Consider the following 27,576-nt stretch of genomic DNA (forward strand, 5'->3'; position numbering starts at 1 on the left):
TCTGAAAGGATGTTTTTAAACATAGTCTGAGTATTCACGTACACATTCATTCTTTATTGCTCCAAATCTGACAAAGAGGTGGCACCAGAAGCACATCTCAGGGTTCCCCAAGGTTTAAGAGCATCTATTAAGCCTCCTTTTAATACCACGATTTCATAGTAATTGTTGGTTAGAATAAATGATGCTAAGTTAGCACTTCTGCACCTTCATTTCTTGGATCTCAAAGTCCCTGCAGTCCCATAGCTTTGCAGGCACAGAAGCAGGTGTGTAGTCTTTTCAGCCCAGAATGCCAGAGAGTAGAAGTTGAGCATCTCTTTCACAGTTCCTTCTGTAATAATTGTTTTTTACATAATACCCCAGAAAATGGTTTAGGGTGGGAGAGGGGAGCCTAATGGGAATGAGCACCAGATGAAGGAATAGTCTCCAAACACCACATGCTGATTCCTTCACTGGCTCACTACACCAGAGCTCATATTGAAGCTTCATTCTAAGCAAACACACACTTGGGGTTTGCATAACAGTTAGAGAACTCTGCATTTGCAATGATTAGTAATATCAGAGCTTTAATCAAGAAAATGAAATCTTCATTTCATATTTCCCCTGTGAGTAAATGGGCTTTTTGTTAGATCAGATGAGAAGTCACTGCAGTGCCCATGTTTTGTATATTAATGTATTTCTCCAGCAGCTATTTTTAACAATCATTTTAGAATTGTCTAGGTTTCCTTACAATGGCTTGGAAGGGAGAGAAGTACCAGACACTGCCAGCTGCAACAGCAAGGATGGTAATGAATTAATTGCTGGTGAGAATGAAAGGAATGCAGTCCATCTCCCTGCAAACGGCACAACACAAGTACAACAGCTGAGCTCTATCACTGAATTATATAATCCAGTGTATTGCACTTCCACCCCTCATTAGCAATAGACTTTACTGCTGGCTTGGCTCCTTTTTATTATCGGAGATTTTGTATAAATGTTATCCACCATAATGGGAGTCATGGCTATGCAACTATTATTAAATTCAGATGGATGGTAAACTTACAATGGGTCACATGGTCCCTTCAGCTCCACTTTGACAATCACACCATTTGGGGCCCAGTGTCTTGATGATGCCCATATATAGTCTTGTTTTGGGTATGTATACTTGAGCTGATAATTTGACAGATGTTCTTTATTAGGAATTTGTATTGGAAACATTCACAAAACAGTGAATGCTGCTGCAGCTACCTCATTTCTGATTCTTTGTTTAGATTTCTTGCTATGTCAGGAAGCAGAAAGAACTGGAATTCTTAACCCAGCTCTGCACTTTAAGCAAAAGATAATGAACATTCTCATGTTAAGAAAAACTTTCCTCTGTTGAAGGTCTGAAAATTCTTTCCCTAATCAAGAGTACAGCATGCTGCATTTTTTATATTACCTTAAATTGCAAAACAGAGATTTATCCACACCAAATCATGGTTTATGACCACCAGAAACTGACAGAGAAGCTGACATCGAGAGATCGTACATAATGCCAGTATTTAACTGGAATAAACAGAACCTGTCCTGGTGTCAGAATACAAGCTTGAAATGCAGCCCGTTCAAACTTGGGGAACTTAACTAAATCGGGATCCTCCACGTCCACCTATAAATCAAACACACAATTTGTTTTCAGATCCAAAGATGGTTTGGTTACTTCAAATTAAATGATCAATTTTTAGATTTTAGGCAGTTATTTACCTGGCTGGTGTTGTGAAGAATTTGGGTTTCATGTGGATATAGATTTTCTGATTCCTGTGGAGAGTACAGACGGATGTATTTTCTTCCAATTACCTGCAGGTGGAAGGATATAAATTTTCCATCTGTCATTAATCTGCACATTGCCTGCTGAAATAGGGTTTGACTTCAGTTAATTAGTGATCAGTCTAATGCTCTATCCCTCTGTATCATGATAAGCACTTAACTGTAGACTACAACAGATTGCCAGATCCTGGGCAAAACAGGTAAAGTCATGATTTTTGCTACTGAGGAACAGGTACTCTATAATGAAGAATGAAATCAGATCAGATTGGGTTGTAACCTATGTACCTGGCTTCATAGAACAGGAAAGATGCTTTTAAGGAAGGGAAGGCAGCTCTTCCTCTTGAAATTCATTTTTAATTACATGGCACCCAGTCTCCAAAGTGCTGTTGGGACTAAACATAACTAGAAGGAAACAATGTTGAAAGGATGGTGAATAAAAAAAGTATTGAGTTAGCTGTGCCTGCTGAGCTGAGCCATGCTACACGCAAGAGGGTAAAGGTGATATTTCCAGGTAGCTGCCAGCTGATACTGAGCTTGCTCATACTCTACAAGGTCTAATTTTTCCATCACCATTAAATTTGTTCTCTACATGGTGATGTGTAATTGGGAGAGAAGAATTAGAAAGGCAGCTGGACTGATTGACCTGCACTTCTCTGAGTTGCAGGCAGGTGATGCTAAAAATTAATTGGCAGACTAATTAAAGTTGCTAGGCTATGAAACTTCACAAGCGCTTGTGCTCTCTGTTAGCAATAGAATAATGCCTCCATTACTGGCGATCCCTCGATTTAAGGATGAACTCTACCACAGATTTATATATGGGTCCTGAGATCACGCAGGAGTCTGATCCAGGTACCACAGATCCGCCTGCAGTAGATACAGATATTTTCTGGTGGATCAGCTGCCTGCTGGAAAAAAGGTTCTTTCTTTTTAATTCCTTCTCTCCCTCTCCTCAGCTTTGAGGGCAAGGCACTTCTCCTTGATGTGGAGCCATTGAGGTTGGTTGGTGGTTTGTTCCTCCCAGCTTGTAATGTCCACATAAGTTTTCTTTGTAGCGGTTTCCTTCATCATCACAGGATCTCTGACCATGGGTGAGCTGAGAGTAGAGGGCTTGTTTTGGGAGGGGAGAGTCTAGCATCCACACACAATGTCCAGCCCAGCGAAGTTGATGCATGAGGATCATGGCTCCAATGCTGGTAACGTTGGCTTCAGTGAGGATGCTGGCATTAGTGCAGCGATCTTCCCCTTGATGCGAAGGATCTTCCTGAGGCACTGCTGGTGGTACCTCTCCAGACTCTTGAGGTGCTGTCGATAGGACACCCAGGTTTCGCATCCATAAAGGAGCATAGGAATAACAATTGTCTTATGGACCTGGATCTTGGTGTCCTTCCGTAGGTAATGGTCCATGAAAACATGTTGGAGCACTTTCCCAAAGGAAGCAGTTGTGACCCGGATCCTGTGCTGGATCTCACGATTGATTTTTGCATTTTGAGAGAGTTCGCTACCAAGGTAGCAGAAGTGCTCGACTGTCTCCAAAGTCCGTCCCTCAATGGTGATTTGTGGTGGGTCATGTAAAAAGCTGCCCATCCATTCTGTATTGAATGTCAACTCCATTAGGGAGACTGTCTTTAATGAGGACCAAAATGACTGCTAAATAGATAGAGAACACGGTTAGGGCAATAACACATCCTTGCATACCAGACAAAAGGGTCTGGCTCCAAGCCATTATAGAGAATGGTGGTAGTCATTTGATCTGGAAGAAGTCTTAAGACCATAAAAATGTTTGGGATGGCAGCCAGATCTGGCCAGCACCTTACAAAGGCGCTGTCACTGACAGAGTTGAAGGCCTTTGTCAAACTGATGAAGGCCATGTACAGGTCCTGATTTTGCTTCTGAGACTTTTCCTGGATTTGGCAGGCAACGAAGATCATGTTGGTTGTCTTGTGGGATGGTCTGAAACCACACTGAGATTCTGGCAATATTTCCTCAGCAAAGGGAAGTAATTGGTTTAAGAGGATATGGGCGAGAATTTCCCCTGCTGTAGATAGCAAGGCAATGCCTCGATAATTTTTACCCTCCAACTTATCTCCTTTCTTAAAGATTGTAACAATGTTGGCATTTCTCAAGTCTTCCAGAACCTTCTCAGTATACCAGATTTGAATAAAAAGTTTGTGGACCTTCTTTACCAGTACTTCATCTCCAAACTTGTAGACTTCAGCTGGTATGTCATCTGGTCCTGTTGCCTTGTTTCTCTTGGTTTGTATGTGGACTCATGTTACTTCTTCGAGGACGGGGGGGGCAGGATCGGCAAGAGATTCTCTTTCATGTCGTTGAGGTATGGATTCATAGTGGCATCAAACAGTTGATTCATGATTCAGGAGTGATTCAAAATGCTCCTTCCATCTGGCTTTGATGGCTTAGCTGTTTTTAAAATACATTGACCCATCTTGGACTCAGAGTGGTGTAGGAGTATGGGAGCATGGACTGTAAATGGCCCTTACTGCCTGAAAAGTCTCCTCATGTCATGTTTACGAGTGCAAAGCTCAATCTACTTGGCCTTTCTCACCACCACTTGTTTTTGATGTGATGGATTTTTCCTTTGGGCTTCATCCTGGAGTTGCTTGTATGACTCTTTCTTCTCTTGATGTGATATGTCGTTTTGCCATATGCAATGAGCTTTTATTTTCTGGTTGAGCAGGCCCTGAATTTCAGTATCATTCTCATCAAACCAATCTTGGTGATGGCAGGTGACATAGTCAATGGACTCAGCACATGTCGAGAGAATGGTAGCCTTTAATCACTTCCAGAAATTTTCATTATCATCAACTGTAGGTATGGTGTCAAACCTTTCTTGGAGTTTCTCCTGAGTCACTATATCTTGAAGAGACTTGACATTGAATTTCTTTCATATTGATTTTGCCTGCTTACGATGCCTTGAGGCGATCTGGAAATTCGTGATGGATCTAACAAGGTGATGGTCTGTCCAACAGTTATTGGTTCCATGCATGGCCCTTGTGATGCGGACACCCTTCCGATCTCGAGTTCCAATGGCATCCTCCTCTTGAGCAGATGCATAGAGCATGGCCTGGTCATCACGAATACCAGCTTTAGACAAAGTGAGAAACCCTGGCTCCAGGCATTGGCACCTTCTTGACTATGTTATTGCCTCCATATATCACCATGGACAGACTGGTCAGAGTTGTTGATACTATGATTCAGGACTTCCCAAAGGATCAGAAGTGATTAAATGAGTGAGGGTCAGGTCTTCCTCAGTTACTGTATCTATCACACTGAAACAATAGGAAGAGTCTGGCATTCTGACTGATCAAGAGCTGACAACACATTGGTGAGGCCTCATCTGGAGTACTGTGTCCAGTTTTGGGCCCCACACTACAAGAAGGATGTGGATGAATTGGAGAGAGTCCAGCGAAGGGCAACAAAAATGATTAGGGGTCTAGAACACATGACTTATGAGGAGAGGCTGAGGGAGCTGGGATTGTTTAGCCTGCAGAAGAGAAGAATGAGGGGGGACTTGATAGCTGCTTTCAACTACCTGAAAGGGGGTTCCAAAGAGGATGGCTCTAGACTGTTCTCAATGGTAGCAGATGACAGAACGAGGAGTAATGGTCTCAAGTTGCAGTGGGGGAGGTTTCGATTGGATATTAGGAAAAACTTTTTCACTAAGAGGGTGGTGAAACACTGGAATGTGTTACCTAGGGAGGTGGTAGAATCTCCTTCCTTAGAGGTTTTTAAGGTCAGGCTTGACAAAGCCCTGGCTGGGATGATTTAACTGGGAATTGGTCCTGCTTCGAGCAGGGGGTTGGACTAGATGACCTTAAGGGGTCCCTTCCAACCCTGATATTCTATGATTCTAACACTCCTTTGGCCTGGAAAGCACCACCAATCTGCAGCGCCATTCCAAACCACTCATAGCCAGGCCTTAGGTAACCCCAGGAAAAGAGAAGCAGCTGAACTAAAATGGGCTGTGAGATTCCCTGCTGCCCACAATACTCCACTCCCCATTCACTGACTGAGAATCTCCTCTTCTCAAGGCACAAGTGTCACAAGGCATCCAGATTTTCCCTAATAACACTACCCTATGCAAGGCCTTTCCTCCAGAAAGATCCCAGCATGCTTTAGAAACTGTATACGTTAGGGAATTCTTCCTAGCAAAATGCAGTCACAGTTACCTCTGGGTGGAGCATGGCAGCTGTGTAACTGCACGGCAATTCTAAACAGCCATTCTTAGAAAAGTAAGCGATAAAGAATACAATCTCTAATTGAAATGTAGTGTACTTAGGTAAATAGGGCTAACACCCCTTCTTATTAACAAGCACAAATAGCCAGGGCCTCAGTTATACGGCTCAGCTGAAAGCAATGTGAAAGAATGGAATAGCTGTATTTGTCTTCGTGCATTGACTGAGGTGTCTGTTAAGAGTCTGAAGGAGAGAAAAGAGCAATGCAGGGCTCCAGCCTGTAAACAAACTCACAGTTGAACATCTTAAATTGTAAACTCTAGGCAGGCAATCTTCATTTGTTTGTGCCGTGCTAGTACAAAGTAGCCTCAATCCTGATCGGAGCCTCTGGGTGCTTCTGTAATGTAAACGTTAATAAACCTACCAGCAATAGTTTTTCATTTATCTGAGAATAGCACTAATTTTGCTAGGGTGAGAACACAGTTTAAACTCTGAATTTTCATGGAAGTACAAAAAGTTATTTCATAAGATAATCAGGGCCGATAGTGTTGTTTGCCCTTGTGCTATATATTCACCCAAAACTCTGCCGCACCCTAGAGAGGAGAAGGAAGGCTTTATGGATAATGCCCTATGCAGGGAATCTGGAGAAATGGGTTCTTCCAACTCTGCCATGGACTGCAGGTGTGACCGTGGGAAACTCACATCTCTTTTCTGTGCCTGGGTTCCTCACCTGTAAAATGGAGCTAAATAATACTTCCCTACCTCACTGGGCATTGACAGCATAAATCTGTTAACGTCTGTCAGATGCTGAGATGTGTACATCAGGTGACATAATAAACTACTGAGGTGATGAGCACATCAGAGACATGATAAACTATTCACACATGCCACTCTTATCAATCAAGCCTTCAGCTACCCTCATCTCTAGTACTTATGTACGTTCTAGCTGTATTGTTAAAGTTACACTTGGGTTATACAGTCATTAAAAAAACAGAGTACAGACCTGGACTAATAAATTTTGCTGTGGATCTTGATGAAGAGGTGAGATGGTTCCCTCTGGGCCAAACCAAGCATTAATGGTGATGTCATCTTCTTCCCCTTCCCCCAGGCTGCAGTAATCAGGGATGCAAATATCCTGCTTCAGTTCTGGGATCTACTCCCAGTAACCAACAACAATGCAGAAATTAAATTAATTTCACCAAATGAAATTAACAGGCAGCAGGTTTAAAACAAACAAAAGGAAGTATTTCTTCACAGTCAGCCTGTGGAACTCTTTGCCAGAGGATGCTGTGAAGGCCAAGACTATAACAGGGTTCAAAAAAGAACTAAGTTAGTCCATCAACAGCTATTAGCCAAGATGGGGCAGGGATGGTGTCCCTAGCCTCTGTTTAGGCCAGGAGCTGGTACTGGATGGCAGTGGATGGATCACTTGATGATTGCCAATTCTATTAATTCCCTCTGGGGCTCCTGGCATTGTGAAGACAGGATACTGGCTAGATGGACCTTAGGTCTGATCCAGGGTGGCCCTTCTTAGGTTCTTATGTAAAAGTACACAATGAAAGCGTGCATGGGCTGACGCGCAGAGCAGTGTAAATATGGACGGCCTATCCAGAATAGAAGACCAGGCCTCTCAAGGTGCGGACAATGGCACTCAGATCAATACAATGGAGAGAAGTGAGACAGCCCATGTAAATCATATTTCCAAAATTATAAACCAGCTGGTTAAATAAACCACAAAGGTTGGGTTGTTCAACAGAGTCATCAGAAGAGTAGGGCCACGATCTGTAGGAAATGTCCCCAAACTACTGTACTGTAAAGCTAAAATCTATGGGAATTTTTTTAATTCTGCAGAGAAATTTTCTTCTTTAGCAGTTAAACTCAAAACACAGTAAGAAACCCTAATGAAAATATTGTTTTATTTGTGAATTGACTATGCTAATACCATGCTGATCAAGTTCTTTATTAAAATCTTTTGCATCTTAATAGAACTCTGAAATAAAATTAACATATTTAATCTACTCTTTTCAGTTATAATTAAATAGCAACAATAAAAAAAAATCCTTTTTCCTTCTTCCCCTGTTCCCACCTCCTCCCTCTGGCATAATTGTTAGAAGTGTCTTTACTCATGGGCTGAGACCTGCTCACTAGTTATTTGAATAGCGATAGCATGCAAAGGCTGCACTCAGGATCAAGATACCATGCTGCTTGGCACTGTACAGACACAGACAGTGTTCCTGGCCAGAGAGCTTACAATGTAAGTGGAGACATGAGAAGATGAAGGAAGCCAAAATAGAGGAGGTAGAGGAAACGGTGGAATGAGAATTACAAGAATGAGTCAGAATAGTGGTAATGCATGTGTCTTGGCATAGGAGCAGATTGCTCTTGACCTATGAAATTAATCCCTTCTCCCCATCCTTCAGTCTGACCCTGACGTCACCCCAGCATACACCCCTCACCAGACAAATCTCCCTTCTAGCTAACTGGAAGGAAGGTTCAGAAGTAACTGCAGAAGTGGAGAGAAGAACAGTTTACTTTCTGAAGATGGGTAGAGAGTAGGGACAGGAGCCCCTAGAAGTGGGGCCACAGTCACTGGAGTTTCAGAAGCGGATTCAGCTGTCCTGCAGTGGTGACAATGATCACGGACATGGGATCAGCAACAGAAAGTGATCCCTGGCTTACTTTAAATCAATACACAATCTAGAGTCATTCCAACTCTCTTGTCTCGTCTCGCCAAGAGCAGGGAAAGATCATTGTAAAGGAGACTAGCACGGGGGGTCGCTAGGTGACACTACTGCAGACGGCTACCTGTGCTGTGTATCTGAACGCACAGGGAGGAGATGAAGAAATGAAGCCTGCTGCCTACTGTGCTGTGGCTGAACCGACTGCTTGCAGACTGTTCCCTGCCCAAACTTCCGACAGGGTTATTTCCTGGGGGCAGAACTGCTGCTCCAGTTACATCCGCACACACACAAGCGACATGACATGGTCACAAAGCATTACAAAGACTGGATTTTCTCACTACTGCAAAGGTACCAGCATGCTAATCAGGATGGATCCAGGGTAGAGTTACAGACCCTCCCTATCCCTTCAAGTTACGGTGTAGGTGGGAAATCCTAAAACATTATGGAGGAGAATACAGAGTCTCCTTCCAACTAACAGTGTCCAGGCTGCAACTGAGATTCTCAGTATGACCAATGTGCTGGCGGAAAGCTGACAGGTGCAGAGGACCACATGGTTTGGACAGAGACCTTCCTTAGTGGAGGATTTATTAAAGGGGATACTCTATATCTTAATAAAGAGGATGGGATAGAAGTTGATAAAAAGTACAGTTAGATCTGAAGAAAACCAGTCAAAGGACAAAGAGTCCCATTCAATTACATTACATGAAGGCAAACAACTAAATATCGAAACGTTTTATAAATACTCGTAAATAAATGCTACAAGTCTAAGTATCAAGACGTGTGAACTTGAGTGCCTGGTTTAAATGAGGATATTGATGTAACAGGCATCACAGAAACTCGGTGCAACGATGACAATCAATGGGACACAATATACAGAAATGACAGAATAGGTTGCACTGGTGTGGGTGGTGGCGCTATATGTGAAAGAAAGTAGAGTCAAAAAATCTTAAATGAATCAAACTGTGCCACATAATCTCTAGGGGTAGGAATTCCACGCTTGAATAGTAAGAGTATAGCAGTAGGAATATACTACTGACCACCTGACCAGGATGGTGATTGTGAAATCACCAGGGAGATTAGAGAGGCTATAAAAACAGAAACCCCAATAATAATGGGGGATTTAAACTATTCTTATATTGTCACCTTAGGAAGGGATGCAGAGATAAACTTTTTAGATGCCATTAATGACTACTTCTTGGAGCAGCCAGTCCTATAACTCAGCAGGGGAGAGGCAATTCTTGATTTAGCCTTAAGTGGAACACAGGGTCTGGTCCAAAAGCTGAATATACTTGAACCGCTTGGTAACAGTGACCATAATGTAATCAAATGTAATATCCTTGCAGGGAGGAAATACCAAAGAAACATACTAACTTCAAAAAGGGGATTTACACAAAAATGAAGACGCTAGTTAAATGGAAATTAAAAGGAACAGTCACAAGACTGAAATGCCTGCCAACTACACAGAAACTATTTAAAAACACCATAACTGAGGCTCAAACTAAATATATAACCCTGCCCCTCCCAAACCCCCCCCACCATCAAGACGACCCAAAAAATGTCACCCTGGCTACACAGCAGAGTGATAGAGGCAGTTAGAGACAAAAAGGTGTTCTTTAAAAATTGTAAGTCAAATCCTACTGAGGAAAATAGAAAGGAGCATAAACTCTGGCAAATCAAGTGTAGAGGTATAATCAGGCATGCCAAAAAAGAATTTGAAGAGCAACTGGCAAAAAATGCAAGAACCAACAACAAACACTTTTTGTAAGTTCATGAGAAGCAGGAAGCCTGCCAAACAATCAATGGGGCCACTGGACGATCAAGGTGCTAAAGGAGTACTCCAGGAAGATAAGGCCCTTGTGGAGAAGTAAAATGAATTCTTTGCAACAGTATTCACTGCAAAGGATGGGGTCCCTATTGAGTGTGGGTTGTAGTTGTCTGATGATACCCCACATGGTTTCCAGCGTGGGGTGGTAGGGAACAACTAGGGGTGTTCAGTCCGAGGGCGTTTTATTTCTGTATTGAAGCAGGTTCTCTCAGGGTATTTGTGTGGCCTGTTCCACTTTTTGTTTTTGTGTTGGACGGCTGTCATCATGGATGTCATTTCCTTATATGCCAACATCCCTCACAATGACAGCATTGCTGCCTGCCTCAAACATTTACAAGACAATGGACAACACTCAAAGATCCACCCCAAACACATAGCCAAACTCATCCATTTCAGCCTCACCCAGAACCATTTTACATTCAACAACAAACATTTTGTCCATACCGTTGGAACAGCCATGGGTACTAGGATGGCTCCGAAATATGCCAACCTCTTCATGGGCCACCTTGAAGAAGAATTTCTGGACAAATTAGGGCCGGTTTTGTTCAATATCTTCATAAATGATCTGAAGGATGGTGTGGATTGCACTCTCAGCAAATTTGTTGATGATTCTAAACTAGGAGGAGTGGTAGATACGGTGGCAGGTAGGGATAGGATACAGAGGGACCTAGACAAATTGGAGGATTGGGCCAAAAGAAATCTGATGAGGTTCAACAAGGATAAGTGCAGGGTCTTGCACCTAGGATGGAAGAACCCAATGCACCGCTACAGACTAGGGACCGAATGGCTCGGCAGCAGTTCTGCAGAAAAGGACCTAGGGGTGACAGTGGACGAGAAGCTGGATATGAGTCAACAGTGTGCCCTTGTTGCCAAGAAGGCCAATGGCATTTTGGGATGTATAAGTAGGGGCATAGCGAGCAGATCGAGGGACGTGATCGTTCCCCTCTATTCGACATTGGTGAGGCCTCATCTGGAGTACTGTGTCCAGTTTTGGGCCCCACACTACAAGAAGGATGTGGAAAAATTGGTGAGAGTCCCTTCCAACCCTGATATTCTATGATTCTATGAAATGCACCACGAAACCAATGATATATCTGAGATACATCCATGATATTTTCATCCTCTGGACACATGACTTAAACTCCCTCATAGATTTCCACCACAACTTCAACAACCACCACCCATCCATCAGACTCTCTCTGGAACACTTCCACACTATCAACTTCCTGGACACTATGATTAGCTTTAATAATGGAATCCTATAGATAACCATATACAAGAACATAAGGATGGCTCTACTGGGTCAGACCAAAGGTCCATCTAGCCCAGTATCCTGTCTTCCCACAGTGGCCAGTGCCAGGTGCCCCAGAGGGAATGAACACAACAGGGAATCATCAAGTGATCCATCCCCTGTCACCCATTCCCAGCTTCTGGGAAACGGAGGCTAGGGACACCATTCCTGCCCATCCTAGCTAATAGACATTGATGGACCTAGAGATAAACCAAAAAAACCACTGGATCACCCCACATACCTTCACAGATCCAGTAAAAAGAAAAGGAGTACTTGTGGCACCTTAGAGACTAACGGATTTCTTAGAGCATAAGCTTTCGTGAGCTACAGCTCACTTCATCGGATGCATCGGAACTGTAGCTCACGTAAGCTTATGCTCTAATAAATTTGTTAGTCTCTAACGTGGCACAAGTACTCCTTTTCTTTTTGTGAATACAGACTAACATGGCTGCTACTCTGAAACAGATCCAGTAATCACTCCAAACACACCAAGAAATCTGTTATCTACAGCCAGACACTCAGATACCACGGAATATGCTCTGAGGAGAATGTCTGGGATACACATCTTAACACACTCAAAACCACCTTCACCAAACAAGGACACTCAACCAGAGAAGTAGATCACATCATGGAATGGGCCACCCAAATACCCTGAGAGAACCTGCTTCAGTACAGAAATAAAAACCCCTCTGAACACACACCCCTATTTGTCACCTACCACCCCACACTGGAACTCATTCTGGATATCATCAAACAACTACAACCCATACTCGATGAGGACCCCATCCTCAAAGAAATCTTTCCTGAACCCCCTCTTCTGGCCTTGCACCCCCCAACCTCTCCAAATTCATCATCAGATGCAAGCTCCCCACAGAGAAGGACACACCAAATCAAAGCAGCACCAGACCCTGCCACAACAACAGATGCAAAACCTGCAGACATATCTCAATTGCTACAATGATCAAGACCCCTCCCAACACATCATTCAAGATCCATGGATCTGATACACGCCCCCACAAGCTCCAGGGCACTAAATGCTCCCAAAACAATAAACCAGACAATCACTGCGCTCTCGACTGAACTCACAGGAAAATGATAAAAGACAAAACCACCCTATCACCTGTGGGTGAACACTTTTCACAAAGGGATCATTCTGTATCTTATCTCTCAGTCTTCAGCCTCAAAGGAAACCTGCACAACACCTCCTAAAGATGAGCCTGGGAGCTTAAATTCATTACTCTGCGAGACACCAAAAATCATGGACTGACAGAGACACTGGATTTATGGCTTATTACAACAATCTGTAACCCGCTAGCCCCCTCTTTTTGTCCTATGACTGCAGAGATGTTAACAAGCCACTCTACCCTAAGTAGTCCCTTATAACAGGGGTTCTCAACCTTTCTCTTTCTAAGGCCTCCCCAACGTGCTATAAAGATTACATGGCCCGTCTGTGTTTTTCTGCATGTAAAAGCAAGGGCCAGTGTTAAGGGGTAGCAAGCAGGGCATTTGCCTGGGGTCCCACGCTACAGGGGGCCCTGTGAAGCTAAGTTGCTCAGGCTTCAGCTTCAACCCCCGATGGTGGGGCTTTGGCTTTCTGCCCTGGGTCCCCAGCAAGTGTATCATAGAATAGCAGGGTTGGAAGGGACCTCAGGAGGTCATCTAGTCCAACCCCCTGCTCAAAGCAAGACCGATCCCCAATTAAATCATCCCAGCAAGGGCTTTGTCAAACCTGACCTTAAAAACTTCTAAGGAAGGAGATTCCACCACCTCCCTAGGTAACGCATTCCAGTGTTTCACCACCCTCCTAGTGAAAAAGTTTTTCCTAATATCCAACCTAAATCTCCCCCACTGCAACTTGAGACCATTACTCTTTGTTCTGTCATCTGCTACCACTGAGAACAGTCTAGAGCCATCCTCTTTGGAACCCCCTTTCAGGTAGCTGAAAGCAGCTATCAAATCCCCCCTCATTCTTCTCTTCCGCTGACTAAACATCCCCAGTTCCCTCAGCCTCTCCTCATAAGTCATGTGTTCCAGTCCCCTAATCATTTTTGTTGCCCTCCGTGGACTCTTTCCAATTTTTCCACATCCTCCTGTAGTGTGGGGCCCAAAACTGGACACAGTACTCCAGATGAGGCCTCACCAGTGTCGAATAGAGGGGAACGATCATGTCCCTCGATCTGCTGGCAGTGCCCCTACTTATACATCCCAAAATGTCATTGGCCTTCTTGGCAACAAGGGCACACTGCTGACTCATATCCAGCTTCTCGTCCACTGTAACCCATAGGTCCTTTTCTGCAGAACTGCTGCCGAGCCATTCAGTCACTAGTCTGTAGCGGTGCATTGGATTCTTCTGTCCTAAGTGCAGGACTCCGCACTTGTCCTTGTTGAACCTCGTCAGATTTCTTTTGGCCCAATCCTCCAATTTGTCTAGGTCCCTCTGTATGCTATCCCTACCTTCCAGCGTATCTACCTCTCCTCCCAGTTTAGTGTCCTCTGCAAACTTGCTGAGGGTGCAATCCACGCCATCCTCCAGATCATTTATGAAGATATTGAACAAAACCGGCCCCAGGACCGACCCTTGGGGCACTCCTCTTGATACCGGCTGCCAACTAGACATAGAGCCATTGGTCACTACCCGTTGAGCCCGACAATCTAGCCAGCTTTCTATCCACCTTATAGTCCATTCATCCAGCCCATACCTCTTTAACTTGCAGGCAAGAATACTGTGGGATTACTGTGTAATGCTGGCCCGGCTTGGCAGACACCCTGAAACCAGTGGGGCCCGGACTCCTGGTTGAGAACCACTGCCTTACAGCATGTGCTAGCTATTTATGCTAAACAATCTGTCCCACCTTGCATTTTGCTCTGATGCCAGGAGTTCCTTTGCCAGACCTGAACAAGAGCTCTGTGTGGCTCGAAAGTGTGTCTCTCTAAGGCCAGGTCTACACTACCATTTACTTCAGTACAACATATCACTCAGGGGCATGGGCAGCAGGTATAATAGGCCAGGGAAGTCTCTGCCTTCCATGGCGCTGCTGCAGCCACCAGACCTCTGGCTGCGGGGTTCTGGGGGGAAGCTTTTGATTGATTGTGCCCCATGCAGGTTCAGGGGTGGCTGAGCAGGCAGTATGAGCTATTCAGCTTCCCAGGTTCATCAGTGACCTCCCTGGAGTCCAGGGAGGTCACTGATGAACCCAGAAAGATGAATAGCTCATACTGCCTGCTCAGCCACCGTTGAACCTGCATGGGGCATATCAAAAGCTTCTTCTGGAATAGAGAGACACTTTTCCCCAGGCGGCTTGGGCTCTGGGCTGGGGAGGCGCATCGCGGCTGCAGCTGGCCTGGGATTCCTCCAGGCAGGCGTGGGGAGACCTAAGGGCTTTGGTCAGCCTGGGGCTCCTCTGGCTGAGGCAGGTGAGGTAGTGGGTCTTGGGGCTCTGGCTGCGGGCAGAAGGGGTGGAGCTGGTGTTGGGGTGTGAATAAGCCACCCCCCTGAGCAACCTAAGTTACACCGACCTAAGTGCCAGTGTGGACAGCGCTATGTCGGCAGGACAGCTATTGCCTCTCACGGAAGTGGATTTATTATGCTGACGGGAGAGGTCTCTCCCGTTGGCAAGCGTCGTCACCAGACATGCTACAGCGGTGTAGTTGTGCTGATGTAGCGCTTTTAGTGTAGACTAGCCCTCACCAACAGAAGCTGACCCAGTAAAAGACACTGCCTTGTCTCTACAGCAAGCTGAAAAAAATATTCATTTTTAGATTTACCTGATCAAAAAGCTGATGCTGGGCAAGGTATCCAATGCTATTCTGAAATTACAGGAGAGAGAAAGAGAATGAATAATGATTTATAGGGTCTGGCTTCACATTTATGGAAGTTACTTATAAATAAAGTCAATTACTGGCATAATTTATTCCAAAATGCTCGAGTCAACTGAATAATAACTGACTATTTTGGCTGTAAATGCTCCTTTTGCTGGAGATATGATGCCATGTGGTCCTGCCAGCTCAGAGACTTCTGATCCTGATGCTTGTGCCACAGTGCAGGGATGTTTAGTATCTAACCTGATGTCCCATTTCTTCATATCCCTTGTTACAGGTTGCAGTGAAATTGGATCTTATGAGATCTCACAAAGCACCAGAATCAATTAGAGGAACAGTACTGGTGACTATGGGGCTTGGTCTGAGGCTCCTGGCCTTCATTAGGCTGGGTCAGGCCAGGGGGATATAGTCACCATCTGGGATAGAATGACTGCTCCAGACATGGAGAGCAAAAAAAGGGAAGAAATGGTGAGAAATTTTCTAGAGTCCTTGTTCCACCTGTAACAGAAGCTTCAGAGCGGCGATCTGTGTAATAGCAGAATGTGGCCTCTACAGCTCCACACCCATGTTATCTGTAATATCAGTGAATACAACCAAGGGGGGAGTTTGTTTTCGAGTCATACTAACATCCCCACAGTTTCAGTGAGTCGCATACAAGACTCATGGGAAAGTGGAGGAGCAAATATGCTGCAAAGAGCACAAAGAACAGTCATGGGATGAGTCTCCTGATGGAATCTGTGCAACGATCAAAACCAGAAAGCCTCTAAAATCCCCTCTATGGCCAGGGATTCACCCTTTAAACAGGCAAAGTTTTAGATTGTTCATTGATAGTCTCATTGATAGTCACACACAGATCAATAAAAATGTAACATGGGGCTTCCCAGAAGAGGGGTGATCTTAAGTCACCTGCTCAATGCCTAGAAAAGCTCCTAAAATTCCAGTTGCTGCACATTAACATCTAGATAAGGAGAAAGTGAGTCAGTGGTGCAAAGTGGGGCGCTTCCAATTCCTGAATTTCAGGCACCATGACTCACATAAGGCAGCTGTCCCCAAATTTTTTACCTTGCGCCCCTCTTTACCCCTGTCCACCCCCCTTCCTCCCCCTGTAACGGACAGAGGTAAGAAGGCTGAGGCTGGACCCACAGCTGGGGACAGGGGCGAGGCCTCGGAAGGGCATGGGGCTGGCAGTCGGGGCCAGCAGCTGCGTGGCGCTCCCTGCCCCCAACATGGGGGCTATCCTCGACCCCAAACGTCCCTCCATGCTCCCCTAGGGGGCGTACTGCACAGTTTGGGACCTCTGGTGTAAGGTATTGTGCAAGCAGCTCTCTGTTCTAATATTCTTTGCCAAGTGGGTCTAAGACAGAATTCCCCAGTCCAATACCAGACCTTGTCTGGAGATAAAACAACGTGGAAGTAACAGACCTTGTTCACGATATATTGATCAATGAAGTCATTGACAATCATGAGTGTCTGAGACCATTCCTCATCGGTATACCGGGAACCCACTTCTACAGGGACTGTGCGGCAGCCGGCGATTTGACGGAGATAATCCAGACTAGAAGAAAGTAGGTTCCATTATTTTCAATCTTTGCTCTAACATTTTCATTATTTTTCCTGGTTTGGATGTCAGATGGGAAATCCATTTTCTGAGAGGGTTTTGTGAACAAAGAACATTAGCGTCACAGAGCAGCTGCCTTTGTCCTTTGCCCTGACTAAGAAGATTATGGAAACATCCTGAGCACTCCAGTGGAGAATTTACCTGAGGGCACGGGCAGCGGGTGAACCGCAGGCTGGGAGAGGCTAGCCCCTAGCTGGCCCCACCCTCCCCTGCGGCCCCAGTCCCCTTCCCCAACCAGAGCCCCCCTGCCCCAAGCACCAGGTGGGCAGCGCGTGGACCCCGCCTGCCTCTGAGTGCAGGGCGGGTAGGCAGCGCACAGTCCCCCCAAGTGCAGGGAAGGCGGGCACCCCCCCCGAGCGCAGGGTGGGCGGCACATGGCCCCTCCCAGTCCCAACCACAGAGTGGGCACCCCAGTGCTTCCAGCCCCCATGTCCCCAGTGCTGGGTGGCCCCAGCAGCACTGACGAGGATTAGCCTGTCTGGGCTGGGGCCAAGGGGGAAAGGGCAAGTGGGAGGGGGCTTCGGAGATAAGTGTGGGTGGGGCCATGCGGGGCTGTTTGTGGGGGGCACAGCAGTCCCCAGCCTATTGGATGCGGCGCTCGTGCCTGATGGGTGTCTCAGGAAGTATTGTTTACATGCCATTTGCCAGAAAGAGTATCCCTAAGAGGAGAGGTGGAAGCTGCATTGCTTGGAATATTATTATTATTTTCTATTTACACAGCACCTGAAGTCTGGTAGGCGATTTACAAGACTAATATGCAGAGAAAGCCTCTGCTCTCAAAAGCCAGCCAACCAGAGAGACCGAGGATGCAAGCAGCAAAGGAATGAGCAGTGAGGTTTGTATGCATCTTAATACCACAATTTTTCTTCAGTTAAAAAACCCCTATTTCCTATTTGAAAACATCTTTGAGAAGAGAAAAAGGGTTTATAAAAGTACTGAGTGAATAATGAACCATAATTTATTCAATGAACATAGCTTCTATTGTGCTTGTGGAATAGCAGCAAGCAGGTGAGGGTTTCCTCAAATTCATTTGAGAGTTTTTTGTAAATTTATTTTACTCTATAGATTAATCATGTGCTTTTGGCTACAAATATTCATTACACAATATTGAAATTTTAGGTGCATTGCTTAGTTGAATGTTAAGGTAAGTCACATGATATCATTAGGCTGAGCCTGCAAGCACTTCCAGTGTTAATATTTGTGCTTGTAAATGAAAAATTTCATTTCCAATAATTCTTGGACATGCAACTTTGAAATTCACTTTCATCAAATATTTCTCAGTAAATCTTGATTGTGTGAATGCTTGCAGAAAGAAGAGACGTGGCTGAGGCAAATTCAAATAAATAACCATGAGAATCTTTGGCAATATATGCCCAGCTCTGATATATAGCACTAGAAAATGCATCAAAGAGAGGTTCCCTGCATTGGCTTCCGAAAAGATGGCATGGATGACAAACCAGCTCTCTTCCAACATCTGATTTCTATTATTCTATCATTAGCAAAGCAAATCTATTAGGATGCAAGTTTCTGAACTGGATCTGTTGCACCCAAGTTCTATTAGCAATGAAAAATATTTCAGAAGTAGAGCAAATTATGCAGCAAGATGATGCTCCTAGCAGGAATCACTGGAACTGGCATTTCATACCTTACAGAGGCATACATTGTTCTGGGCTTAGTTAACTGGTGCAGAAAACATGCTTGCTTAATCAGGGCAAGAGATGATGCCGTTTTTAAGCTCTTGTCCTCACCTCCATTTCTTCATACATGGCCAGTGGTCAACAATACCCTCCAGGATGACAGGCTTTTGTGGAATCATATAATTTTCTCTGAAATGCTCTAGAGAAGGGCAGTGAAGCCGTGGAATAACTTCTTCTGATTTTACTGATGGAATGGTAGTGTGGTCATTCCGGATTTTCTGAAACACAGGGATTTTTTAGCACAACAAAGTAACCTGCCCTTTACTACATCAGAAAACATGTATGTTAAAAAACAGTGTTACTCTCTCCCAGCAAAGGAGATGCTGAAATCACTTGAATTGAGGGTGTAACATAAACAGGGAAAAGCGCCATCAACCTGTGGAACTTCTTGCCAGAGGATGTTGTGAAGGCCAAGACTACAACAGGATTCAAAAAAGAACTAGATAAATTCATGGAGGATAGGTCCATCAATGGCTATTAGCCAGGATGGACAGGGATGTGTTTCTAGCCTGTTTGCCAGAAGCTGGGAATGGGCGACAGGGGATGGATCACTTGATGATTCCCTGTCTGTTTTTTCCCTCTGGGGCACCTGGCATTGGCCACTACTGGAAGGCAGGATACTGGGTTAGATGGACCTTTGCTCTGACCCAGTATGGCCGTTCTTATGTTCCTAAGCAGAACGGGGATAAAATCCTCAGCACTCCTCCAACCTGCAAAGACTTCCCAAAATGCCCAGGAGTCTAAAGTAAAACTGCTCTTATGTCCTAAGCGCATGTGGATGGAGAAGCCAGATTTACAGCTTCCCTCAGACATACTAGTGAGTGTGGGGGGAAGCTGACCTCTCCTTTGTATTGCCTGCCCTGCCTCTTTGTGTTGCATGTCAATGGAACAGCCTACAGCGTCTCACAAAAATCTCACAATTAGTAGTGGTGGACTGACTTATGGAGGCTGGAATCATCAGTTCTTTTCTCGGCAGCAGGATATGGAATAGGAACAAAAGCAGAAAAGGAAGAGAGATTTCAGCGGGTCACCAAATTAAAAAAAAGTAAAATGAACAGGAAATTCTCCAAGCTGCACTGAGAGCTGCTGCAAGTGGCAGCTCTTATAGTGTATCAAAGTAGTTCTGTGTATGCAGAAAGAGTGATTTTGTGAATCCCAGAATGGGGAACCTAGAGACACTTTTTCCTGTCTTTGCCACTGACTCACTGCGTGACCTCTGGCACATCACATATCCATTTTACAGATGGAGAAACTGAGGCACAGAATGGTGATGATTCTCATTTATAGGGCCTGCAAGGATCAATTCATTCATGTTTGGAAGATCTTTTGACTGAGATCCTTGAATGGAAGGTACCACAAAAGTGTGATAGAGGCCTCCCATTAATTGGGAAACCAGAGGATGATATAAGCAAGAAGTAGATAAAAAATGGGACAGAATACCTTTAGATCTGCAAATAAACTGAGAAAACAGGATGAAAAGTTCCATGTAAACAAACAAAAACAAAAAAAGAGGAATGATTGCATAAAAGCATCATCTTCTGCCTCTGTAAAGCTCATCTCATTTGTATTGCCTGAGATCTCTGCTTTTACCCAAGAACGAGAGAGACCCAGTTACATGATTTACCCCCCAAGGTCAGTGGCTTCTTGACCCAGCCTGGATTTTGGGATCTAGTTATTTGCTGGAATACCAGTTCCCATTCTCTCTGTATGTAATACAGTGGTGGACAAGAACATTGAGAACTGCTACCTTTCTACGTGACTCCTTTGTGTCTTCTTCAGTAGACCGTTTCCCATACGTTAGATGCTTCTGAAGGACATTAATTATCCTAACCAGGATGTTATCCAATATGGATGCTCCCATCAGCAGTCCCATGTCACAGACCCGAATGGCATCTGCTATGGTGCCTTGCTCACTGCACATACACAGCACTTTGAAAAGGCAGCCATAAGAATAGACTCGTCGCCAGTCCTTGTCCACATCTCTCCAAGTCCCAATATTAAGCTTTTCCCAAGAGTAATCTATTATTATTTCACTGACTTGTAAGCAGGTTTCCCTTGTGCCTCCAGAGCACAGGCTTCCAGCTCCATAGAGAAGGTCTCTAGCTTGCTGGAGCAGTGAGATGACACTTTCCTCCACTTTCTCGCTGAAGTCCAGTTTCAGGTCTTTCTTAGTGCTGGGCAGCAATGCCCTGACGTCTGCCCACAGAGCATTCCCTGCTGAGACCTGATCTGCAGCAGGGCTGGAGCTCCTGGCTCGGCCCTCAGGGGAGCTGGGTTGTGACATGAGAACCCCTAGGGGCTGACTACGCTCCTGGCCAGCTAGGAGTAAGGGCTGGTTCCCTGGCCCGCCAGCTCCTGTAAGCAAACACAGATGTTACTTGTGAGCAGAGCCAAAGGGGCCCAATGTGGAAGCCAGGCAGTCACAGTGCCACACTGAGAGCTCCTCCCCCCATGCACCCCTCCTTGCCCCATGCACCCCTCCCTCTAAGAGTGCCACCCCCTCACCCCTAGAGCACCCCATCCCCCATGCACCTCTCCCTTCAAGAGAGTCCCACGCACCCCTCGCCCCAAGATCACCCCTCCTCGCCTGACCCACGCCCCCTCTAAGAGTGTCAGCCCTCGCCCCTAGAGCGCTCCTCCCCCATGCACCCCTCTCCCCTAGAGCGCCCCTCCTCGCCCCAGGCACCCCTCGCCCTGAGAGAGCCCCTCCTCGCCCCAGGCACCCCTCGCCCCTACAGCGCCCCTCCCTCATGCACCCCTCGCCCCGAGAGTGCCCCTCCTCGCCCCAGGCACCACTCGCCCCGAGAGCGCCCCTCCCCCATGCACCCCTGGCCCCTAGAGCGCCCCTCCTCGCCCCAGGCACCCCTCGCCCCTACAGCGCCCCTCCTCGCCCCAGGCACCCCTTGCCCCCAGAGTGCCCCTCCTCGCCCCAGGCACTCCTCGCCCCCAGAGTGCCCCTTACCCCCAGAGCGCCCCTCCCCCATACACCCCTCGCCCCGAGAGCGCCCCTCCTCGCCCCATGCGCCCCTCCCCCATGCACACCTCGCCCCCAGAGCGCCCCTCCTCGCCCCATGCACCCCTCGCCCCGAGAGCGCCCCTCCTTGCCCCAGGCACCCCTCGTCCCCAGAGCGCCCCTCCTCGCCCCATGCGCCCCTCGCCCCCAGAGCGCCCCTCCTCGCCCCATGCGCCCCTCGCCCCCAGAGCGCCCCTCCTCGCCCCATGCGCCCCTCGCCCTCACAGCGCCCCTCCTCCATGCACCCCTTGCCCTGAGAGCACCCCTCCTCGCCCCATATACCCCTCGCCCCGAGAGCGCCCCTCCCTCATGCACCCCTCGCCCCGAGAGCGCCCCTCCTCGCCCCAGGCACCACTCGCCCCGAGAGCGCCCCTCCCCCATGCATACCCTCGCCCCCAGAGCGCCCCTCCTCGCCCCAGGCACCCCTCGCCCCTACAGCGCCCCTCCTCGCCCCAGGTACCCCTCGCCCCTACAGCGCCCCTCCCTCATGCACCCCTCGCCCCGAGAGTGCCCCTCCTCGCCCCAGGCACCACTCGCCCCGAGAGCGCCCCTCCCCCATGCACCCCTCGCCCCTAGAGCGCCCCTCCTCGCCCCAGGCACCCCTTGCCCCCAGAGTGCCCCTCCTCGCCCCCAGAGCACCCCTCCCCCATACACCCCTCGCCCCGAGAGCGCCCCTCCTCGCCCCATGCGCCCCTCCCTCATGCACCCCTCGCCCCGAGAGTGCCCCTCCTCGCCCCAGGCACCACTCGCCCCGAGAGCGCCCCTCCCCCATGCACCCCTGGCCCCCAGAGCGCCCCTCTTCGCCCCATGCACCCCTCGCCCCGAGAGCGCCCCTCCTCGCCCCAGGCACCCCTCGTCCCCAGAGCGCCCCTCCTCGCCCCATGCGCCCCTCGCCCCCAGAGCGCCCCTCCTCGCCCCATGCGCCCCTCGCCCTCACAGCGCCCCTCCTCCATGCACCCCTTGCCCTGAGAGCACCCCTCCTCGCCCCATATAACCCTCCCCCCATGAGCGCCCCTCCCCCATACACCCCTTGCCCCGAGAGCGCCCCTCCCTCATGCACCCCTCTCCCCTAGAGCGCCCCTCCTCGTCCCAGGCACCCCTCGCCCCTACAGCGCCCCTCCCTCATGCACCCCTCGCCCCGAGAGTGCCCCTCCTCGCCCCAGGCACCCCTCGCCCCTACAGCGCCCCTCCCTCATGCACCCCTCGCTCCGAGAGTGCCCCTCCTCGCCCCAGGCACCCCTCGCCCCTAGAGCGCCCCTCCCCCATGCACCCCTCTCCCCTAGAGCGCCCCTCCTCGCCCCAGGCACCCCTCGCCCCGAGAGAGCCCCTCCTCGCCCCAGGCACCCCTCGCCCCTACAGCGCCCCTCCCTCATGCACCCCTCGCTCCGAGAGCGCCCCTCCTCGCCCCAGGCACCCCTCGCCCCTAGAGCGCCCCTCCTCACCCCAGGCACCCCTCGCCCCTAGAGCGCCCCTCCCCCATGCACCCCTCTCCCCTAGAGCGCCCCTCCCCCATGCACCCCTCTCCCCTAGAGCGCCCCTCCTCGCCCCAGGCACCCCTCGCCCCGAGAGAGCCCCTCCTCGCCCCAGGCACCCCTCGCCCCTACAGCGCCCCTCCCTCATGCACCCCTCGCTCCGAGAGCGCCCCTCCTCGCCCCAGGCACCCCTCGCCCCTAGAGCGCCCCTCCTCGCCCCAGGCACCACTCGCCCCGAGAGCGCCCCTCCCCCATGCACCCCTCGCCCCTAGAGCGCCCCTCCTCGCCCCAGGCACCCCTCGCCCCTACAGCGCCCCTCCTCGCCCCAGGCACCCCTTGCCCCCAGAGTGCCCCTCCTCGCCCCAGGCACTCCTCGCCCCCAGAGTGCCCCTTACCCCCAGAGCGCCCCTCCCCCATACACCCCTCGCCCCGAGAGCGCCCCTCCTCGCCCCATGCGCCCCTCCCCCATGCACACCTCGCCCCCAGAGCGCCCCTCCTCGCCCCATGCACCCCTCGCCCCGAGAGCGCCCCTCCTCGCCCCAGGCACCCCTCGTCCCCAGAGCGCCCCTCCTCGCCCCATGCGCCCCTCGCCCCCAGAGCGCCCCTCCTCGCCCCATGCGCCCCTCGCCCTCACAGCGCCCCTCCTCCATGCACCCCTTGCCCTGAGAGCACCCCTCCTCACCCCATATACCCCTCCCCCCATGAGCGCCCCTCCCCCATACACCCCTCGCCCCGAGAGCGCCCCTCCCTCATGCACCCCTCGCCCCGAGAGCGCCCCTCCCTCATGCACCCCTCGCCCCGAGAGCGCCCCTCCTCGCCCCAGGCACCACTCGCCCCGAGAGCGCCCCTCCCCCATGCACCCCTCGCTCCGAGAGCGCCCCTCCTCGCCCCAGGCACCCCTCGCCCCTAGAGCGCCCCTCCTCGCCCCAGGCACCCCTCGCCCCTAGAGCGCCCCTCCTCGCCCCAGGCACCACTCGCCCCTAGAGCGCCCCTCCTCGCCCCATGCACCCCTTGCCCTGAGAGCACCCCTCCTCGCCCCATATAACCCTCCCCCCATGAGCGCCCCTCCCCCATACGCCCCGAGAGCGCCCCTCCCTCATGCACCCCTCTCCCCTAGAGCGCCCCTCCTCGCCCCAGGCACCCCTTGCCCTGAGAGCGCCCCTCCTCGCCCCAGGTACCCCTCCCCCATGCACCCCCCGCCCCCAGAGCGCCCCTCCCCCGCGCAGCCCGGGCGGGGGGAACCGCCTCGCACCTCTCCGCAGCGCCGCCTGCCGGAGCCCTGCAGCCAGCGCCCCGCGCGCCCCCCGGCTCCGAGTTCCGCATCTACTGGGCCTGCGCAGCCCCGCCCCCACCCGAGCTGAGAGCGCGGCCCGACCATGGCTCCGCCTCCTGCCGTCCTCCCGCCCCCCCGACCGCGCGCGGGCCCGGCGGGGGGGGGGGGGCGGGGCGCGCGCGGCGGCGGCGCTCAGAGGGCGGGGCCGGCCGCTCGCCTCAGGCTCTGCGCGGCCCGAGTCGGGGCCGGGGCCGGGCGGGTGATCCCGGCCCGCGTCGGACCGAGCCGGGCAGGTCCCCGCCCCTGGCGCGCGCCGGTGGGTGTGAGCCCGCCCCAGCCCTGCCTGGCTGTCCCGACGGGGGGCCCGGCTGGGGGGGGCGCGGGGGGGCGGTGCTCAGTGTTCGCGGCGCGCGGGAGACGCGTTCTCCGAGCAGGGCGGCGGCGCGTCAGAAAGACCCGGGGGGGGGGGGTAAGGAAGCGCCCCTAGGGAGCCGGGGCCGCGGGGGGGGAGCGAGCCGGGGCAGCGGGGGGCTGTAGGATTGCGGGGGGGAGCCGGGGTTGCGGAGAGGGGGGGCTGTAGGATTGCGGGGGGGAGCCGGGGTTGCGGAGAGGGGGGGCTGTAGGATTGCGGGGGGGGAGCCGGGGTTGCGGAGAGGGGGGGCTGTAGGATTGCGGGGGGGGAGCCGGGGCAGCGGGGGGCTGTAGGATTGCGGGGGGGGGACCGGGGCTGCGGAGGGGGGGGCTGTAGGATTGCGGGGCGGGGGAGCGAGCCGGGGCTGCGGGGGCTGTAGGATTGCGGAGGGGGAGCTGGGGCTGCGGAGGGGGGGCCGGGGTTGCGGAGAGGGGGGGCTGTAGGATTGCGGGGGGGGAGCCGGGGCAGCGGGGGGCTGTAGGATTGCGGGGGGGGGACCGGGGCTGCGGAGGGGGGGGCTGTAGGATTGCGGGGCGGGGGAGCGAGCCGGGGCTGCGGGGGCTGTAGGATTGCGGAGGGGGAGCTGGGGCTGCGGAGGGGGGGCCGGGGTTGCGGAGAGGGGGGGCTGTAGGATTGCGGGGGGGGAGCGAGCCGGGGCTGCGGGGGGCTGTAGGATTGCGGGGGGGGACCGGGGCTGCGGAGGGGGGGGCTGTAGGATTGCGGGGGGGGAGCGAGCCGGGGCTGCGGGGGGCTGTAGGATTGCGGGGGGGGACCGGGGCTGCGGAGGGGGGGGCTGTAGGATTGCGGGGCGGGGGAGCGAGCCGGGGCTGCGGGGGGCTGTAGGATTGCGGGGCGGGGGAGCGAGCCGGGGCAGCGGGGGGCTGTAGGATTGCGGAGGGGGAGCTGGGGCTGCGGAGGGGGGGCCGGGGTTGCGGAGAGGGGGGGCTGTAGGATTGCGGGGGGGGAGCGAGCCGGGGCTGCGGGGGGCTGTAGGATTGCGGGGGGGGACCGGGGCTGCGGAGGGGGGGGCTGTAGGATTGCGGGGCGGGGGAGCGAGCCGGGGCTGCGGGGGGCTGTAGGATTGCGGGGCGGGGGAGTGAGCCGGGGCTGCGGGGGGCTGTAGGATTGCGGGGGGGGGAGCTGGGGCTGCGGAGGGGGGGCCGGGGTTGCGGAGAGGGGGGGCTGTAGGATTGCATGGGGGGGGAAGCGAGCCGGGGCTGCGGGGGGCTGTAGGATTGCGGAGGGGGAGCCGGGCTGCGGAGGGGGGGTTGGCTGTTGGATTGCAGAGGGGAGCCAAGGGGGGGTCTGTAGGATTGCGGAGGGGAGCTGGGGCTCGGGGTGGCCGCCCGTGGATGGTGAGCTGGGCCTGTGATGCCCTGCGGGGATGGGAGCATTACTCCTGCACCCTACGCAGGCTGCTCCTGCTAATTATTCCACTCCAGATGCCTGCCAAGGCCTCCGCTGGGCCAGCCTGTCCGGGTTGGGTGCTACCCTTTAATAGAGATGTGGACAGGCTGGAGAAAGTCCAAAGGAGAGCAACAAAAATAAGATGGGTAGAAAACATCCTCTATCAGGAAAGATTAAAAGAATTCAGCATGTTTAGAGAAGGCGGAGGGGGCATCATAACAGTCTTCAAATACCTAAGGGTGGTTAGAATGAGGGTGGTGATCAGTTCTCCCTGTGCTCCAAGGGTGGGACAAGAAGTAGTTGGCTTAATTGGCAGCAAGTGAGATTTAGTTTCGATGTAAGGAAAGGTTTCAGAGTAGCAGCCATGTTAGTCTGTATCCATAAAAAGAAAAGGAGTACTTGTGGCACCTTAAAGACTAACAAGTTTAGGGTTCTAACTATAGGGAGAGCTAAGCACTGGAACAGGTTACTGTCTTGGAGATTTTAAGTTCAGGTTAGACAAACATTTGTTAGAAATGTTCTGTGCATACTTAATCCTGCCTCAGCAAGAGAGGACGTTCTAAATGACAGCGTGAGGGCCTTTCCTCACTACCATTTTATCTTCTCCGTGTAACAAACTGTGTGTGACACAACATCCTAAACAGGTTTGGGGTAGAATTCTGACAATTTTAAATGTTAGAAGAGTAGGAAGCACCTTGGGATTGCTTCCATCAGGCATGTTTTGGCGTCTTTGTGTTCTGGGCTCAGTCTATGACATCTATGGAGGATTAGTTATCTTGGTTAAGTGAGAGAGAGGTTCCATACCTTCTCTGAATTGTTTCACATATTTATCCTTATGTGGTTTCAGTTTGTCATTTATATCAGGCCTAATTTCCAGGGACTGCAGGCCTCTAGATTCTAGAGCAATATAAATAATAATAATGGCATCAGTCTGTAACCAATCAAGTCTCGCCAAAATTTCATTAGCCATGCCCTTCTGTCCAGGCACTAATAACCACTTATTTCCATCCCCTTTCTGGGTTATTCCATATGGTAATGTTTCCTAAAAGGCACAAGTAGAACCTTGATGCGTCATCACTTCCCTTTTAGCTGTTAA

The 27,576-nt window shown here is 50.7% G+C and overlaps 1 protein-coding gene across 2 annotated transcripts; it reads right to left on the bottom strand.

Annotated features, from left to right (window-relative positions):
* Positions 1–33: 33 nt before the first annotated feature.
* KDM8 (lysine demethylase 8) lies at positions 34–24,976 on the bottom strand. Of its 2 annotated transcripts, XM_084641383.1 has the most exons (8): positions 24,641–24,768; positions 20,651–21,258; positions 18,955–19,121; positions 17,011–17,143; positions 15,535–15,576; positions 6,976–7,125; positions 1,717–1,809; positions 34–1,621 (listed from the first exon to the last, which is right to left on the bottom strand). In XM_084641383.1, the coding sequence occupies exons 2-8, from the start codon at positions 21,185–21,187 to the stop codon at positions 1,457–1,459; spliced, it is 1,287 nt and encodes a 428-aa protein (XP_084497509.1). In that variant the 5' UTR covers positions 21,188–21,258; positions 24,641–24,768; the 3' UTR covers positions 34–1,456. The 2 variants fall into 2 exon arrangements, with proteins under 2 accessions (XP_084497509.1, XP_084497510.1); XM_084641384.1 differs by lacking the exon at positions 6,976–7,125 and having other exon boundaries at positions 24,641–24,976.
* Positions 24,977–27,576: the final 2,600 nt, after the last annotated feature.

Source organism: Lepidochelys olivacea (genome assembly GCF_965140295.1).
Source record: "Lepidochelys olivacea isolate rLepOli2 genome assembly, chromosome: 10".
Lineage (NCBI taxonomy): Eukaryota > Metazoa > Chordata > Testudines > Cheloniidae > Lepidochelys > Lepidochelys olivacea.

Excerpts from the sequence above, each read along its gene's own strand:
- KDM8 (XM_084641383.1), bottom strand. The coding sequence starts at position 21,187 with ATGTCACAACCCAGCTCCCCTGAGGGCCGAGCCAGGAGCTCCAGCCCT. Across the intron at positions 17,144-18,954 it reads CCATGTATGAAGAAATGGAG|TCTGGATTATCTCCGTCAAA; the intron begins GTGAGGACAAGA and ends ACTTTCTTCTAG. Across the intron at positions 15,577-17,010 it reads ATCAATATATCGTGAACAAG|AATAGCATTGGATACCTTGC; the intron begins GTCTGTTACTTC and ends CTGTAATTTCAG.